The 15,366-nt window shown below is 46.7% G+C and overlaps 8 protein-coding genes across 8 annotated transcripts; 4 read left to right on the forward strand and 4 right to left on the reverse strand.

The window, feature by feature from the left end:
- Positions 1-129: 129 nt before the first annotated feature.
- I302_100776 (3-deoxy-7-phosphoheptulonate synthase) lies at positions 130-2,034 on the forward strand (the record flags this gene model as incomplete). Its single annotated transcript, XM_019190786.1, has 8 exons — positions 130-192; positions 285-541; positions 674-835; positions 985-1,266; positions 1,374-1,553; positions 1,650-1,732; positions 1,824-1,873; positions 1,942-2,034. 8 exons carry the CDS (start codon positions 130-132, stop codon positions 2,032-2,034), a joined length of 1,170 nt encoding a protein of 389 aa, XP_019047534.1.
- A 199-nt stretch (positions 2,035-2,233) lies between these two features.
- I302_100777 (uncharacterized protein) lies at positions 2,234-3,274 on the reverse strand (the record flags this gene model as incomplete). The annotated part of the gene is made up of 6 exons (XM_019190787.1): positions 2,234-2,275; positions 2,360-2,461; positions 2,545-2,626; positions 2,770-2,944; positions 3,108-3,136; positions 3,219-3,274. 6 exons carry the CDS (start codon positions 3,272-3,274, stop codon positions 2,234-2,236), a joined length of 486 nt encoding a protein of 161 aa, XP_019047535.1.
- Positions 3,275-3,996: 722 nt separating this feature from the next.
- On the reverse strand, positions 3,997-6,025 carry I302_100778 (uncharacterized protein; the record flags this gene model as incomplete). The annotated part of the gene is made up of 5 exons (XM_019190788.1): positions 3,997-4,642; positions 4,742-5,242; positions 5,306-5,467; positions 5,662-5,736; positions 5,844-6,025. The coding sequence occupies 5 exons, from the start codon at positions 6,023-6,025 to the stop codon at positions 3,997-3,999; spliced, it is 1,566 nt and encodes a 521-aa protein (XP_019047536.1).
- A 1,005-nt stretch (positions 6,026-7,030) lies between these two features.
- Positions 7,031-10,107, reverse strand: I302_100779 (nucleolar GTP-binding protein 2; the record flags this gene model as incomplete). The annotated part of the gene is made up of 6 exons (XM_019190789.1): positions 7,031-7,242; positions 7,312-8,434; positions 8,953-9,221; positions 9,287-9,434; positions 9,532-9,842; positions 10,002-10,107. 6 exons carry the CDS (start codon positions 10,105-10,107, stop codon positions 7,031-7,033), a joined length of 2,169 nt encoding a protein of 722 aa, XP_019047537.1.
- A 326-nt stretch (positions 10,108-10,433) lies between these two features.
- On the forward strand, positions 10,434-10,878 carry I302_100780 (uncharacterized protein; the record flags this gene model as incomplete). Its single annotated transcript, XM_019190790.1, has 4 exons — positions 10,434-10,457; positions 10,517-10,574; positions 10,667-10,750; positions 10,832-10,878. The coding sequence occupies 4 exons, from the start codon at positions 10,434-10,436 to the stop codon at positions 10,876-10,878; spliced, it is 213 nt and encodes a 70-aa protein (XP_019047538.1).
- Positions 10,879-11,375: 497 nt separating this feature from the next.
- Positions 11,376-12,538, reverse strand: I302_100781 (uncharacterized protein; the record flags this gene model as incomplete). The annotated part of the gene is made up of 2 exons (XM_019190791.1): positions 11,376-11,774; positions 11,891-12,538. The coding sequence occupies 2 exons, from the start codon at positions 12,536-12,538 to the stop codon at positions 11,376-11,378; spliced, it is 1,047 nt and encodes a 348-aa protein (XP_019047539.1).
- Positions 12,539-12,817: 279 nt separating this feature from the next.
- I302_100782 (transcription and mRNA export factor SUS1) lies at positions 12,818-13,417 on the forward strand (the record flags this gene model as incomplete). The annotated part of the gene is made up of 4 exons (XM_019190792.1): positions 12,818-12,900; positions 13,039-13,109; positions 13,208-13,276; positions 13,338-13,417. The coding sequence occupies 4 exons, from the start codon at positions 12,818-12,820 to the stop codon at positions 13,415-13,417; spliced, it is 303 nt and encodes a 100-aa protein (XP_019047540.1).
- Positions 13,418-13,938: 521 nt separating this feature from the next.
- On the forward strand, positions 13,939-14,911 carry I302_100783 (uncharacterized protein; the record flags this gene model as incomplete). The annotated part of the gene is made up of 3 exons (XM_019190793.1): positions 13,939-14,244; positions 14,304-14,642; positions 14,699-14,911. 3 exons carry the CDS (start codon positions 13,939-13,941, stop codon positions 14,909-14,911), a joined length of 858 nt encoding a protein of 285 aa, XP_019047541.1.
- Positions 14,912-15,366: the final 455 nt, after the last annotated feature.

Consider the following 15,366-nt stretch of genomic DNA (forward strand, 5'->3'; position numbering starts at 1 on the left):
GATCTACCGTTATACATATATCTATACATCGTAGAAAAAATACCATAACAGTGAATCAAGAACACTCACTTATTTTCTTTCAAACTCACTTCCCTCTTCAAAAACAGACAACAGACATCAAACCAGAAAATGTCACACGGTACCCCCTCCCCAGATAGGAATAGACCCCTAGATGACCGAAAGGTCACAGGTGTGAGTACCGTTCCAATTCATCTAGTCCTATATTCTTGTCCCTCTTGTTCTACACAAGGAAACTGGCGCTCATGCTGTAAAGACTGTAACAGTACGACCCCCTAATTCCTCCCGCTTTACTCAGACACGACCTCCCCGTCCCCGCCGTCGCCTCCAAAACCATCTCCTCATCCAGACGAACAGCCGCATCGATTGTCCAGGGAACAGACCCGTTGTCCAGATTATTGGTTGTAGTCGGACCATGCAGTATACACGATGTGGATCAGGCCAAGGAGTACGCTTCGAGGCTGAGGAAGGGCGTTCAGGAAGGTAGATGGCCTGGGTTAGAGGTTGTTATGAGGGTTTACTTGTGAGTGGGGCTCTGTCACTGCACCGAGAGTCTGTCCCAAACAACATCTCAATTGTGTATATTGAATGATTGGTCTTGATGTGCCGTCTGTTATTATGTATACAGCTGCTGATCTATATATTACCCTATCAGCGAGAAACCAAGGACAACCGTCGGCTGGAAAGGTCTCATTAATGATCCAGATATCAACAACTCTTTCGCTATCAACAAAGGTCTGAGAATCGCTAGAGAGCTGTTATGCGATATCAACGATATGGGTATGCCCGTTGGATGTGAACTACTCGATACTATTAGGTGAGTGCTGCCGTCGTAGGCTACATTATCGGTGAAGGTCTCAACTGATGATAATATCTATTTTTCCCTTCTCTTTTCTCTCAAAATCCCTCATTGCCTATCACGACAACCTTGTAACAACTATCATCCACCATCCCACACATCCGCAGTCCCCAGTTCATAGCCGACCTCATAACTTGGGGAGCCATCGGTGCCCGAACGACCGAATCCCAATTACATCGGGAGCTGGCCTCCGGAGCGTCCTTCCCCATAGGTTTCAAGAACGGTACGGACGGTTCAGTCGGAGTCGCCATCGACGCTATGCAGTCCGCTTCTCACCCTCACAATTTCATGGGTATAAATTCCCAGGGTATGGCCAGTATCGTCAAGACTAGTGGGAATAGGGATTGTCATGTGATTTTGAGGGGTGGGACCCACGGACCTAACTTTGCGTGAGTAATTGTTCCTTCTTGAGCATGATATACGAAAGGAAGGATATATGCTATGTGTCATGATGTAGAAGTCTCTACTGACCTTGTTCTGTATAACCGTGACACAGCGCCGAACACGTCCAAAAAGCCTTATCGACCATGCGAACCAAGAACCCAGACGCCTTCGCTTCTATCATGGTCGACTGCTCTCACGGAAACTCATCGAAGAACCACTTGAACCAACCTAAAGTAGCTGCGGATGTCGCCGGACAGATCGCAGCTGGTGAGGAGGGTATCACCGGTATCATGTGGGTTGAATCTCTTCTCAACTGTTATCCCTATCTCCGTTGTGGATAACATCGTAGGGAGAGGATTTGAGCTGACAAGTCATATGCGGATTATAGGTTCGAGAGTAATTTGAAGGGAGGTAAACAGAGCTCGGATAAGCCTAGGGATCAATTGGAGTACGGTGTATCGATCACTGATGGTGAGTGCAAAACCAGCTGCGAAAATATGATCATACCATCCTTTCTAAGGACAACCCAGTTGCTGATTAAGTCGAACCCCGATGTGCTTAGCCTGTGTCGATTGGGAGATGACTGTTGATATGCTCGACAACCTCAATCAAGTGAGTAATTCAGCTTACCTAGTACCGGCTGGTAACGTAAGCTGATCATTCGTCTTCCATTCGTACAGGCTTCCCTCGTCAGAAGAGCCATCGTAGATGCCAAGCACGCTAATGGGAATGGAGAAGTGCCAGCTGTCAAGAAGTTGAAGACTGAGGAGTAGGCGGACTGCAGCTGGCATAAAGCCATTGGGCGTAGGAGACTCGGATAGTAGGACATATGTCATGTTATAGTGCATTATGCATCATGGGTTCCTCCATTTGCTTCGTTCAGATATATGAAGTCATGTCATTCATGCTCTTGCAATCAAGTCACGGAGCTTTCCCAGGTTACCTGCTTGAGAGAATATTTTAGAGTGGACATTACTCCTTCACCGAGATATGTCCCCTCGGAACTTCCCCCTCCTACATCATGCCAGCAAAGAAAATCAGCACTCATCAAGTATCCGCAGGAAGGGCAGATTGAGGGGTGGACACAACCACACTCACATTGACATCCACTCCATCCTTGAACCACCTCTCCTCGTCCTTGATAGCAATGGTATTCCCGCTCATCTGACGGGACTTCATTCTCCCGTCTTCAGCGAAGACCTGTAAAGTCGTCATACAAGGAATTAGTCTTGAAAGAAACAGAAGAGACGGAGGAAGAGAAGAAGAGAAGAAGAGGTGCTCACCCAATGTTCAAGGCCATAGGTCCTATACCATTGAGAAGAAGTATCAGGGCTTTCAGAGTATTCGTACCAGAATTCGACTGCACTGCATTACATTGAATTGCAACATCAATATACAATGACGATATTCAGGTTGAAATACCAACACCTGATCTAATTCCCTATACGTCCCATCTCCCTTTCCCACATCTCTTATCAGATTAAGACAGAAGAATATATACCACTCACATCTTATTATCGCTAAACGCAAACAATTCCTTCCTCAACCTATAATTATGTTCCCTCTCCCATTTCCTAGTCAAGAAATCTTCGATAGCCACAGTACCTTCGAAGAATTCATCTCGATTACGCCAGAGGGAATCGGGTGTGTAGGCCGGGGAGATCGATTTGGGGGATTTTGTATCTGCAGCAGTAAGCAATGTATTAGCTACCCCCGCATTTGTAGTCCATCTCTCATCGTCCACCGTCTCTGATCATCCATCGGTTAGAAGAGACGGTTGGGTCATTGAAGTCGGATCGGGAGTGTCGCTTTGGATGTTGCATGTTGGGTATTGGGATGGACTCACTCCATTTATCTTGAGCAGCTTTTACTTTCCTACGTCCCCGTGTTCCATCCCATATCAGCCATCACCCTCCAGAACCGCCCACAATCAATGCATCTCGTATGGTCCACTTACCGATGTGCAGTCTCAGCTGTGAAGGGCGGTAGAGGGTGTAGAGGTTGAGATGACATCGTTCTAATCACTGGTTTTCTCGGTAACGAAACAAAGACGGGATACAGTCGAGGAAATTTATTGAGAGTTTGCATCTATCTGTACGACTTTTCTGCTAATACTTTTTGCATGTACATTATACATTCATGATTCATGTCCATGTCCTTATTTACTCATCAACGAAGTAGATTTGTCAACGTAATCCTTATTGCTCCCGACATCGCCGACCCGCCGAACGAGTCGAAACACCTTGCGTCATCAACATCGAAGATTCCGAATTGGTTTCACTCATACTGTCAAGTCGCTCGAGAATAACTCATTCGGACGGACGGGTCATGCCCCACAGCGAGTCGCCAATCATAATGAGCATAAGCCGCGGTAGAGGCCCATGTTTCATCAAGCAGTTGAGTCTGAATGCTAATGTCCAATATCGAACAAGTCGACATGATATGTATACTCTGCATAGTTACTCAACCTCAATCCCAAAATGGAGACTTAGGGTGTCACACAAAAGTAAGGAGTCTCACAAATGGTCAAAGAAATAGAACAAACACCACAAAGTATTAACAGAATTTATGTATATATATATACAAAGTAGACTCTCGAAAGATGAACAAAAGATATTACAGATGAGTATGATGTAGTTGAGCGATATGAATAGATAGATCTTCCTCTTTGACATCCTAACACGCTGATACCCCACACACATCCACGTCTTATACACTGAGCTCCGACTGACATCCTAAACCTTCACTCTTTTCCCCTTATCTCCCCCCAATCCCTGAATATTCCCCCTCAATCCAGCCGTCAACGCACTGGTCGAACCAACGCTAGGTCCAGGGGTGGTCGACCCACTCCTCTCTCTCGTCCTACTACTGCTAGTACTACTGGTAATATCAATTGCTGGTTGTTGAGATTGTTGTTGTTGCTGCTGCTGAGCATTCATAGCGGCCCTAGCAGGAGTTTGTTTAGGCTTAAACCCCCCAGCCATCATCTTCGTCATTGGGCTCTTGGTTCCAAAACCCACATTCCCACCTGGTGCCGAACTAGCTAATCTCGAAGTGCGTGGTGTGGCAGGAGCGATTTGTTGGGAATACGAAGGTCTCTCTATACCCCTTATAGGGATTGTTGAGGACGTACTGTCACCTGATTTACTGATTGTTCGTAAATTAGATTTGGATTTACGATGATTGTGACTGTGATGATGTGTGTATCGATGAGTCCTTGAGGCAGCTGAATTGACCAGTGGGACCAAGTGTTCGAAGGACGAGGAAGGTGATGAGAACGATGCGGAGATCTGGACTGGGAAGGCAGATTCGATTTGTGGCATAGGGTGTAGAGGGCGATTGCGACACCAGCAAGTGAGGAAGAGAACTCGTTTTTGTCGTCTGATAGCAGAAGCTCAAATTAGCCGACTAATTCACTCTAGCAGAGGTTTTCACGATGAAGACATTCCTGATGGGGTGTAATAAATTGGTCATACTCACTTGCTATAAAAGAAGTAATTCGCACTCCAAAGCAACCCATTGACTTTCCTCTCCTTGGTCAAATCCCAATCATTAGGAACAATCAGCGCACTCTCACTCCCCCTTCTAGGCGCAGTAGCACCCCCAGAAGTAGAATTCTGCCTCATCATAGGCACAGACTCCAATCTCTCCTCATCCACATCCAGCTCCATCCCACCTGCTCCCCAAGAGGGATCGATATCACTATCGTCCAAATCCATCTTATCATTCTCCAGAAATATATCGTCATCCTCGTCTTCGGAGGGTGCCGTCGAAGTGTCGATATGCGGATCATACTCTGGTTCAGGGAACCACGAGTAGACTTCACAGTCTTCCATTGGAAGCACTTCGTTCAGTATTCGATATAAGTCGGGATAGGGGACTGAAGGTCCCAAGTTGGGAGATGAGTTGGCGGGTGAGAGGACGGGCGAACTTTTATGTGTTGTTGGCGGGGTGAAGGATGCCAATTGGGAGAGAATGATTCTGAATGGGCAAGAGGACATAAGCTGAACGCCTATGTAGTTGAGTAGGAAGACAATAGCTTACGGAGTGTTTCCCACTCCTGATGATCCCAGCAGACTCCCGCTAAGATGTGACAAAACTTGGGCGGCCGATCTTTCTCTTGTGAAATGGTCCGGACGAAGAGAGGTGAAATCGTGATCCGGGAAAGCGGCGTTGAGCGTTGATACGAGTAAGAAGTGGACTTTTCTGCGGACCAGTCAAGTAGGTATCAGCTTTTGTCATAATTCGAACGAGAGGGGACGAGATGAGGTAAGCGATCAGTAGGAAGATAATCCCAAATCCTCCAAGGCAAGAAGATAGAAGCCGGAATGAAGGATCAGAGCTACGACTGCATGTATCCTCAACAAGCACATGCTCTAACATGCAGCAAACCAACTCACCTAGATTCCTTCTCATCCAACCTCCCAAAACAACTCGCCAACCCCGCCTCCCTCATCTCAGGTGAAAAGCTCATTCTGGCGGAGCACATCACTATCAGCTTTCATCCCTCTCTCAACTTCAAACTGTCTCGTCGTCTGCAAGGGAGGAAAGGGATACATGGCAGAGGAAAGGCAAGACTCACTCTTCCATACCCTCCTGTTCGGACATGTACGCCTCCTCCCTCTCCTTGAACGCTCTCTTCTCTTTACCAACAGGTTTAACAGAGTATGCCTCGAACCTTGCGTGAACTTGCAGGTCCGAATCATCGTTTGAGGAGAGAGAGGCGGAGAGTTGATTGAGGATTGGGTAATCTAGGTATTTCATCTTGCTTTATCGGTGTATGACTGTGGTAGTTGTATGAGAGTATATGTTGATGGTTGATGGGAAGTGATAAGGTGATGATACCGGTGAGTGGGCTGTGAAAGGATGTTGGTGGGATAGGATTATGTGATAAAGGAGATAAGAGTGGGTCTATCTCCCTGTATGTATATGTGTGCAATTGCGAGTGTGTTATTGATGAATAGGAGTATGGTATGCTGTTGGTATTGATTGTTATTGCTATTGATGGACGGAATGGACTATACGAACGTTCGTCCGCTGTTTCAATGATGTAATGTTATTGATGTTATTGTGATTACCAACTACGCGTTGATGATAAGGCAGATAAGGAAGATAGCAGGAGGTCTGTCTATTCTCAAAGAAAGTGGTTTAATGAAGACCCCAGGGGGTACAACGGATGATCATAGTATTTTTGGTTGGGTGGGGGTATGTTGAGCTTGTTGAAGAGAGATAAGATAGAGAAGAGAAGCAACATTGTACTGTTACTCGTAGTATAGTGCAGTGCAATTCCATTCCGTCATGTGTCTCTCTGTCTCTTTCCCACCATAGGATTCAATAACAGCAATAATAACAAAAATACCCGAATCGGTCATGGAGAGTCATTACAAACAAAGGGTAATCATTCCTCCCTATCCCTAGCAGACGGTGACACCCTGAATTAAGAACGTCTGTTAATACTCATTACAAACAATCCTAATCCCCCTTTTACGATCCCAGGGCAGTATCGGCGTTATCGGAAGCATGCCTGAAAGGGGAAGGGTAAAAGAAGACGATGAAGCTTGAATGTGCATTCCACACTGTAACCACTCCTGATATGATCATTACTGATAAGATACCACCACCGTCTTCTGAAAACACGAGGCGAGATTCTGGTGCAAATAGGATACACTATAATACATACAGTCCATATCTATCAACTACCAATCTGCCAAAAGAGAGCATTAATTTTACACAAAACAATCCACCAAAAAGGACACAGCCGTCGACCCCCTAATACTTCTTACTCTTGGGTCGTTTCTTCCCCGTGGGCTCCTCATCCCCCTCCCTATGCCTCTTATGAGGATTCTTAGGTACCTTCCTATCCCTGTTCCTATTCTTGACGTTCGCGTGTGTATAGAAATTCTCAGATTTCTTCTTGTTCGTCGTCATTCGCTTTTCCTTCTTGGACGATGGTTTATCTTCATCTTCTTCCTCTTCAACAGCTACATTGCAAACATATCAATCAGCTTATGATTCTCTGACTGCTTCAGAGAGACAGGAAAAAAGCTCACCTTTTCGTTTACCTGCTTTTTTACTTGATGGAGCGGTGAATGTGATATCCACTTCCTCTTCGTCCTCTTCGTCATCATCCTCCTCCTCATCGTCCTCATCATCTTCCTCTTCATCGTCGTCTTCCTCATCCACAGGCAAGTCTGCGAACTTAGACGATCCAGCTCCACCAGGGAAAATATCATCCCAAGCCAATTCACCATCCTCGTCATCCTCGTCATCTTCATCTTCCTCCTCGTCATCCTCCGCAGCCTCAGCAAGTTCACCCATCTCCACATCCTTCTTCTCTTCATCCTCATCATCCCTGTACCTCCTATTATCATCACCCAAGAATTTGGTCATTATAGGGATCTTGCTAATGGGCTGTTCGACTCCCTTGACCCTCTTCTCACCCAAGATCTTACCCAGAGACCTCTCCTGTTCCTCTAACATCTCCGTCGTCTCCTTGTCCTCTTGAGCTTGAGCCTCGTTCATTTGACCCTCTTGAGTTTGTTTCTCCTCCTTGGCAGGTGGGGGTACGAAGAAAGGGATTTTACCTCTTATCCAATCGTTGAGAATCATTTTCGCGGCAGACTCTTGATCCGGTTCACCACCTTTCAACAATTTACCCGATCGTTTGGCCATTGCAGACAACAAGATCGCAGCGCCTGATTCACCGTGCCATCCTCCCTCTCTATGCTCCAAACCATACGTCCTTTCTATGTATTCTGGTCGAACCCGTTCGAGCAGACTGGGTATATGTTCAGCAGGAGTAGCTAGATTCTCTACTCTCACTACGCCTTTGAGGACGGTATCGGTATCTGAATCTTTAGCTGACACAGGTACGATACCTGGACAATCGATGAGATAAATCCTCTTCATCAAGGTGATATATTGCCAAACCTTGGTTTCACCAGGGATAGGAGCGACGGTACAGACCTTCTTCTTCTTGAGAGTGTTGATGATACTGGACTTGCCAACATTGGGGTATCCGATGAACCCGATGGAGATCTGCTTCTTGTCGGAATGGAGAACAGAGAATTGACGTAAAAGTTGGATGAGAGATCCTTTACCGAAGGAATTGTTGATAGAAGCGTGGAAAGCGATGGTAGGCGCAGATAATGAGAGATGTTTGACCCATCGAGCCTAAAAAAGGGGTCGTCGCGTCAGTATCACACACAACACATGAACAACCCTTCTCGACATCCGGCAAAACAGAACGATAAAACCAAGATAGAATGTCTGACAACCAACCAAGGGATCCGGATTAGATAAACAGTCAAAAAGAGACACATCCAAACCCCAACTCAATCGTGTCAACCATCGTCCTCCCCTGACCCCTCATCGGCGTTCAAAACGAACGAACCGACTTTTTGGCCTCGCAAAAAGCATCCCAAAACGGGAGCCGGAGGTGGGGTATAAGTCGGGGCATGACGCTCGTTCTCCCACTCTCGTAACGGTCCAATCGCGTAAGAATTGTCTTTATAAAGACAGTGCGAATGGCCCTGACTGGAGTGTGGGACGGGAGGAAGGAGAGTAAAAAAAAGGACAGGAAAGGGATGATAGAGGCGAGATGATGGGATCGCAGCTCGAAAGGTGAATGACGAGGCGAAATAGGTTTGACGAAAGACGACGGCACAACCCAGAAAGAAAAAACCACTCACAGTCACCCAAGTAGGTACTAAATCAACCTTGTTAAGCACATAGACCAGATGCTTATGAGCCTTCTCTTTACGCAAGTACTCCACAACGGGTTTACACCTCGTACCAAGGGGATCTCTCGCATCGAGAACGTGAATGACAACGTCGGAGGAATCGAGTACTTTGTATAATTCACCCCAGATACGTCTCGAAGTACCCTTTTGGTAGATTGGTTCTCTTGCTGTCGACGTGGTAGGATGGTATACATCGCCCAGATCGGCTGTATCGAGTTCTACAGCGGTCCGCAATGTCAGTCATTGTGCATGTTGAGGGATGAGTGTAAAAGGAGACACGTACGAGACGATTCCGCTTGTGCGGCTACATCAGCAGCAGCTGAGGATTCACCAAGTTCCTCTAAACTGCCGATATTGAGTCTGGGTCGTTTACGCTGGGCTTTGGGCCCGAACGTGTTTGAGAAAGGTTCAGTCTCGACGATGTGAGGTCGCTAAGCAAAGATGAATGATGATCGTCAGCTCAAATACTCCGTTAAAGATGGATGATAGTAGAAGGACTGTCGAGTGACAATGGGAATATGTGCTCACCTTTCCACCCATCTTGGACTCATCCTCCAACAAACCCATTGGCAACTTGTTCCTCCTCAAGAGGACAGAGTACGGATCAGATTTCTGTTCCTTCAACGCCGTCCTGAAGTGGTCCAAGGCGGTCTGAGAGATGACACGGGTATTTCCAAACCACCTTCTATCGGGTCGAACTCGTCCAGGTTCAGCTTCCTTTTCACCCTTCTGGAAGGCAGCGGCTTGGACGATGTTTCCATCTTTGTCTCGAACGGCTTTACCGCCGTTTAACATCTTCACTCGAGAGGCGGCTTTGGCATCTCGGTAGAAGTTTTCTCCTACGGATTGGAACGATGTATATCAGCCTCATGCTTCAGTCCCATGGAAGAGGGAGGAGCATCGTCAATAGAGCGGACGATGATTTGGCCAGGGAGTAGGAGAGTGGAAGAGCGAAGTATGTCGATATAAGGGGGAACAGGATGGCATGGTCAACCCACCTTTTACCTTCTTGATACTGAACTCCCCACCGGCCGATCCAGACTTGAGCTTCTGCTTACCAAAGCCTGGATTGGCTTTACGATCGTGGTTCTTACCCTTTGCCATGTTGATGTATGATATATCTCAGGCAATGTTGATGGGTATAAGTGTATGTTTTATACAATACAAGAGAGAAGAGGGGGGAGAAGATGCAATAGTTGAAAGTTGAACGAGCAGTGAGTGACCTGGGTCTCAACTTCCCAAATTCAAAATTTCTGCACGCTAATTCTTTTACGTAACATGACTCTTGAAGCAACATTTGATTCCGTTGAAGCAAGATGGGATTTAGCTGAATTCTGTTTCGCTGCTCAGCTCAAAGTACCAAGTCAACGTTAACACCTTATCAATCGTCATTCATACTCAACAGCAAGATAGAGAAGGTGTAAGACAATATGGCTACTATCTACAGGACAGCGGTAAGATAATTTCCTGCTACGATGCCGCGGAAAGAAGCTTATGATGTCTGCTCGCTTAGCAACGTATGGCCCACGAATCACCAGTCATCTTCTGGTCTCTCGCTATCGGATTTGCAGGTACGTCAATCTACCCTTCTCAAACCCATCGGCTCTTTTAGGACCACAAGAAACTATAATTCAGGGTGGACGGCTGATATGTACATGTATAGGCCCAATCATGGTGTTGACCGTCCCACCTATCAGAAAGTCATTCGGATACAAACAAGCTGAACGAATCCCCACTACTTTCCCAGGTGAGATCACCTATACATTCACTTAGCTACAGCGTGTGACATGCTTCGAATGGCAGTAGCTGATAAACCATTTGAATGTAGTTCCAAATCGACCTCGTCGCGCAGTGAGCGGATATGAAGATTCATAGGATGGTATGAAGAGTAGGATTGGATAGATGATGCATTGGCATATATGGCTGAAGGAGGTATCTGCGATCTTACAATTGAGTAGCAAAAGAGCTTCATCGTGACAACGTTCCATCGTTACTGATCCTGCACAAAGACCCTCGAAGACTTAGAGTAGACGTCCTCCTAAAACACTCTGACTGCCTGATACTAGCGAATTTGACCTGATGCTAATGATCTGACACTGCCGACCTTCATGTGACATCGAGGGCTCCAAGTCCTATGCTGACAGCGACACAGAACATTTTCTTGAAGCTTGCTGAGACACAACAGCCCATGACCTCCATCCAAATTAGGCGACATCTCCCCAATATCATCAACAATTCGCCTTGACCCGTGTGGTCATTCATACCGAACCCCGCAGGAATAACCTGTCCCCGTTTGATCACCCACGAGCTCAAATTATGAGTGGCTGTAGCATAATTTATCACCAATGCATATACAACTCCCAATCCCACATCTACATACCCGCTTGCGTACTGGAGTTCGCATTCGGATTCGGATCAACCCTAACCATCCCATTCCATCCATCCCTCATCCAACCCCTCGCACCGACCCTCATACCCGCTTCATCAAGACTCAACTCCCTAACAATCCTACGCACATCTTCATCCCTCCTAGCTATCCCCGTACGCTCCGCATCTCTTTTACCTAATATATTCCAAGTTTCTCGCACTCTTGGAGACCGCTGGACAGCAGCTCTAGCTAATGAAGTCAGTCGAAGGGTGGAAGTGGTATTTGAAATTATCGCTGCTAAGGTGTTGGGAGATACTTGGGGAGAGGGGAGGGGGAGGAAAGTGTATGTTAGTGGAAAGGATAGGAGAAAGATTGATCGTAGGGTGTGAATTATCGATGCGAGCTGGACTTGTAGATTAGCTTCTACGTTCCCACTGATTTATTATTTTGATACAGTTGTGAGATACGTTGTATGTATGAGAAAGTGTAAGGCATGAATAGTAGATCCCCATCACTCACATGAAGAGCATCACCCTCTACAACCCTCAAATCCCAGCCCCACTTAACGCCCACCTCCGTGATCGCAACAACAACAAGAGTCCACCCAAGAGAATTCCTCCAAACTTCCGCTCGTCGACCTGCCTCTTGCCCAGCTATCCAGCTCCACCCCATCATACCTAGTAAGACCGCTTCGAGGAGATACCAACCCAGTATATCCGGTAAAGAGTATATACTGTAATCCATAGGTGTCTGACACCATACACAATCCATTAAACTCCTATGTCCGAACTTGGAGTAAAGAAGCCTATTATCCATGATTTTCAATCTAGTCATCAATAGCTCAAGCAATGGATGAACCTGTTGATTTGGCGATTCTGGTCCCAGGAGGGTATATCGTATTTGAGCGTTCGAGGTGGATATTGGGATATTGTTATTTACGAACAAGTCGTACGGTGGGATGATAAGTTGTTTGAGGATCCATAGAGTATGTATACCCAATGTTAGCTTGAGTGATATTGGTCGAGGTGGACGGACAGGTTCGGGCGTGGATGAAGGTGGTTTGGGTCGGAAGAGGTTGATCAGTCGGGGTAAGAGGGAGGGACCGAAGATTACTAGGAGGATTGTTAGGGGAGCTTGGAATGACCCCACAATGGAAAGTAGGGACATGATTGAGATACCAGCTAGATCTTCAGGTGGGTAGCTTGTTCGGGTAACAAGAATGTTTTGTGTGAAGGTGGAATAGCGAGACAAGAGAAAGAAGAGAGAATGGATTTGACTGAGTTTGGAAGTGATTCTGGTTGAACAACCTCCACTTTCGCTTCTTCCTCAAACATCTTCCAGCTCTCTTTTCCTCCTCCTACCTCCCACTTCAGCGATACATTCCATCAAACCACCTCAACAAGCATATCCGTAGAAAAAATCTCAGAGAAGAAAAGATCCAAGAATATGGTGTCAACAACCGAAAAGCCAGACGAAGCTACCCTGAATGCTATAAGGCAGAGGCTGATGGAGACGGGTGATTGGGATCGGTGAGCCTTCTCCACTCCTTCTCTGTGTCATACTACAACGACCACTCCTGGATGTACTATATGTACTTCTCCTCCATATATAATCGAACTAGATATCCTGTTATGTGCTCCAGGCTAATGTTGTCATCGCTCGTATAGAATACAAAAACTACTTCAAAATCAGTTAGAAGAGAATGGCTGGGTGGATGATTTGAAAGATCTAGCTAAAGGTAAGTCACCAAGCATCCTCTTCCGGCACAAGTAACCTGCGACCTGTTGACTCATAACTGAAATGTCATCCACGCTGATATATTTTGATCATTGGCAGAGCGAGCTCGAGCACAGGAAACACCGAATCTCGAGAACCTCATTAAAGAGATCAGTGAATCCGCGCGAGGTAAGTGCTCTTCACCCAGAACCTGGACCAAGCCGAAAAACACATATTGATTGGTACATAGGCATGATCAACGAAAATACACGACGGGATGTTGCTCAGGAGATTGAAGCTGTGTTGGACAGAGAAGTAGATCAAGCATAATACTAATGCAGTTGCAGGAGGGAATCGATCATCAGTGAGCATCCGCTCATGCCGTCTCTGCTATTACCGAAAGTTGAGCACCTTCCTGACATAGGTGAACGTGATCAGGATCAGAAAGTTACATGTTGTATGCATATGGGTATATCATCTTTCCCAACCTTCTCGGGGGTCTCGACTCCCCTCCCAACAGTCATTCCTCCATGGCTGAGAACAGCGCCCACGATATGCCTTCGATCAGGACGACAGTCCGGAGGCAGGACCCATACGTGTACCTTGTTGAGCATAGAGAGAGAAAATTAGATCATTGGTCGAGCCCGTCAAGTTTGACAGGAGGAACTCATCATGAAGAGAGTTAGTATAAGACCCCCAAGTCTTTGTGAGCGATATCCTTTATTCAGAGAAGAAGGCATGACATGTCATTTGGCCACTTGAACCCCGTAAGAGAAGGTACAAGAAGGAGCATCCTTCCACCTTATGAACTATCTTTCGAGTCCTCATACCTCACAAGGCCATAACGCATAATGTCCTCAAACGACGGCCAACGACGTAGATTGTTAGCTCAGGCAGCCAGTCTGATCGGGACAATAGCAGGCCATCTAAGCTCCCGAGCTGGTCAAGGATTGGATAAAGGTGATGACGCACCCTCTTCGGAGAGCAAAGACGCAGATAGCTTCGTGGGTGGTACAATCACCCCAGCAGAATCGGAATCAGACCAGAAACCCCCAGAGTACGAAGACGGGTCTAGCACTCCCAACAGAGGGGATGACACTTACTTTGAACCTGTAATCGGAACTGCGTCCAGCATAACATTTAACAATAAGCACGCTGTGAGTTATATGGGTCTTCACTCCGATGACCAGCCGAACTTGACTGGGTGTAATTTCAGGGAGGGAGCTCTTTTTGCATCAACGAGACCGTGGAAGGACGAACAGGAACTCACTGCTTCAGAGGTGGACCTGACACACGAACACCAGTGATTGGAGATACAAGCGCACGTGGCTCGACTTCAGACGATCACCAAGCAGAGATAGCTGCTGAAGTCAATACCGATTCCGACTCTGTTTCGGGGGAAGTTGCAGGCTGCTTGACTCCTCAGACTATGTCCGTGGACGATGAAGGTACCACCGCTCCGCAACAAGCAGGATGGCGATATCCACCATTACCCCGAAGACGTCATCATTACCGTGATCATGTCGAAGCGGGTGCCACGGTATATGTTGGCGATGTGAGTACGACCGCACATGCAAAGCCAAACAGGGAGACCACTAATACCTCGCTCAGACTGGGGAAGGTGTCGATCCTAATGCGTCTTCCCCACACATTCATAATACCACATATGAGCCAGGAGCCAAGGTATTCAGCGTTAGCGAGCTTTCCCCTGGGGGCTTTTGGCAGCGAGCAATCGAAGAGAGACGCGCTCATTTGATGGCCGATCAGACGGCGTCCTCCCAATCTACTCAGAAGAACATCCCGGAAGACGATACAACTGGCTAAAATATCAGCTGACGTATATTTGCATGTCCCAATGTTGAGTCAAATCTTTCAATATGCATATAGTCTCAAATGACATGCGACTATCCTCTACTGCGCTCACTCTGAATGGCTCTAATGAGTAAGAGCTGAAAGCCTTTCACCCCTGCTCAGTCTGCAAAGCGCTTTTGTCAAGTTAGAAACTTCACATGAATCTGCTCTTTCCACGCTTATTGCTTATTCCAACGTGGCCGATCAAGTCGAGCGCTTTCCTCCTCTTGTGAATCGAATGGTGTTCAAGGGCATCAAAAAAGCAGTCCCTCCCATGTCCCTTCAGTGATGCGTTTGCTGATGAGATCTAGGCTCTTGCCAGAGAAGCTAGTTCGTTTTCAAAAAAGGAAGGGTGCATCGCTTGAGGAGTTTTTTTCGATGGTGGCAAATCGCACACCTCTCATCTGGCTTCTTTCGCGCAATCGTCG

This window comes from Kwoniella bestiolae, chromosome 1 (assembly GCF_000512585.2).
Source record: "Kwoniella bestiolae CBS 10118 chromosome 1, complete sequence".
Taxonomy (NCBI): domain Eukaryota; kingdom Fungi; phylum Basidiomycota; class Tremellomycetes; order Tremellales; family Cryptococcaceae; genus Kwoniella; species Kwoniella bestiolae.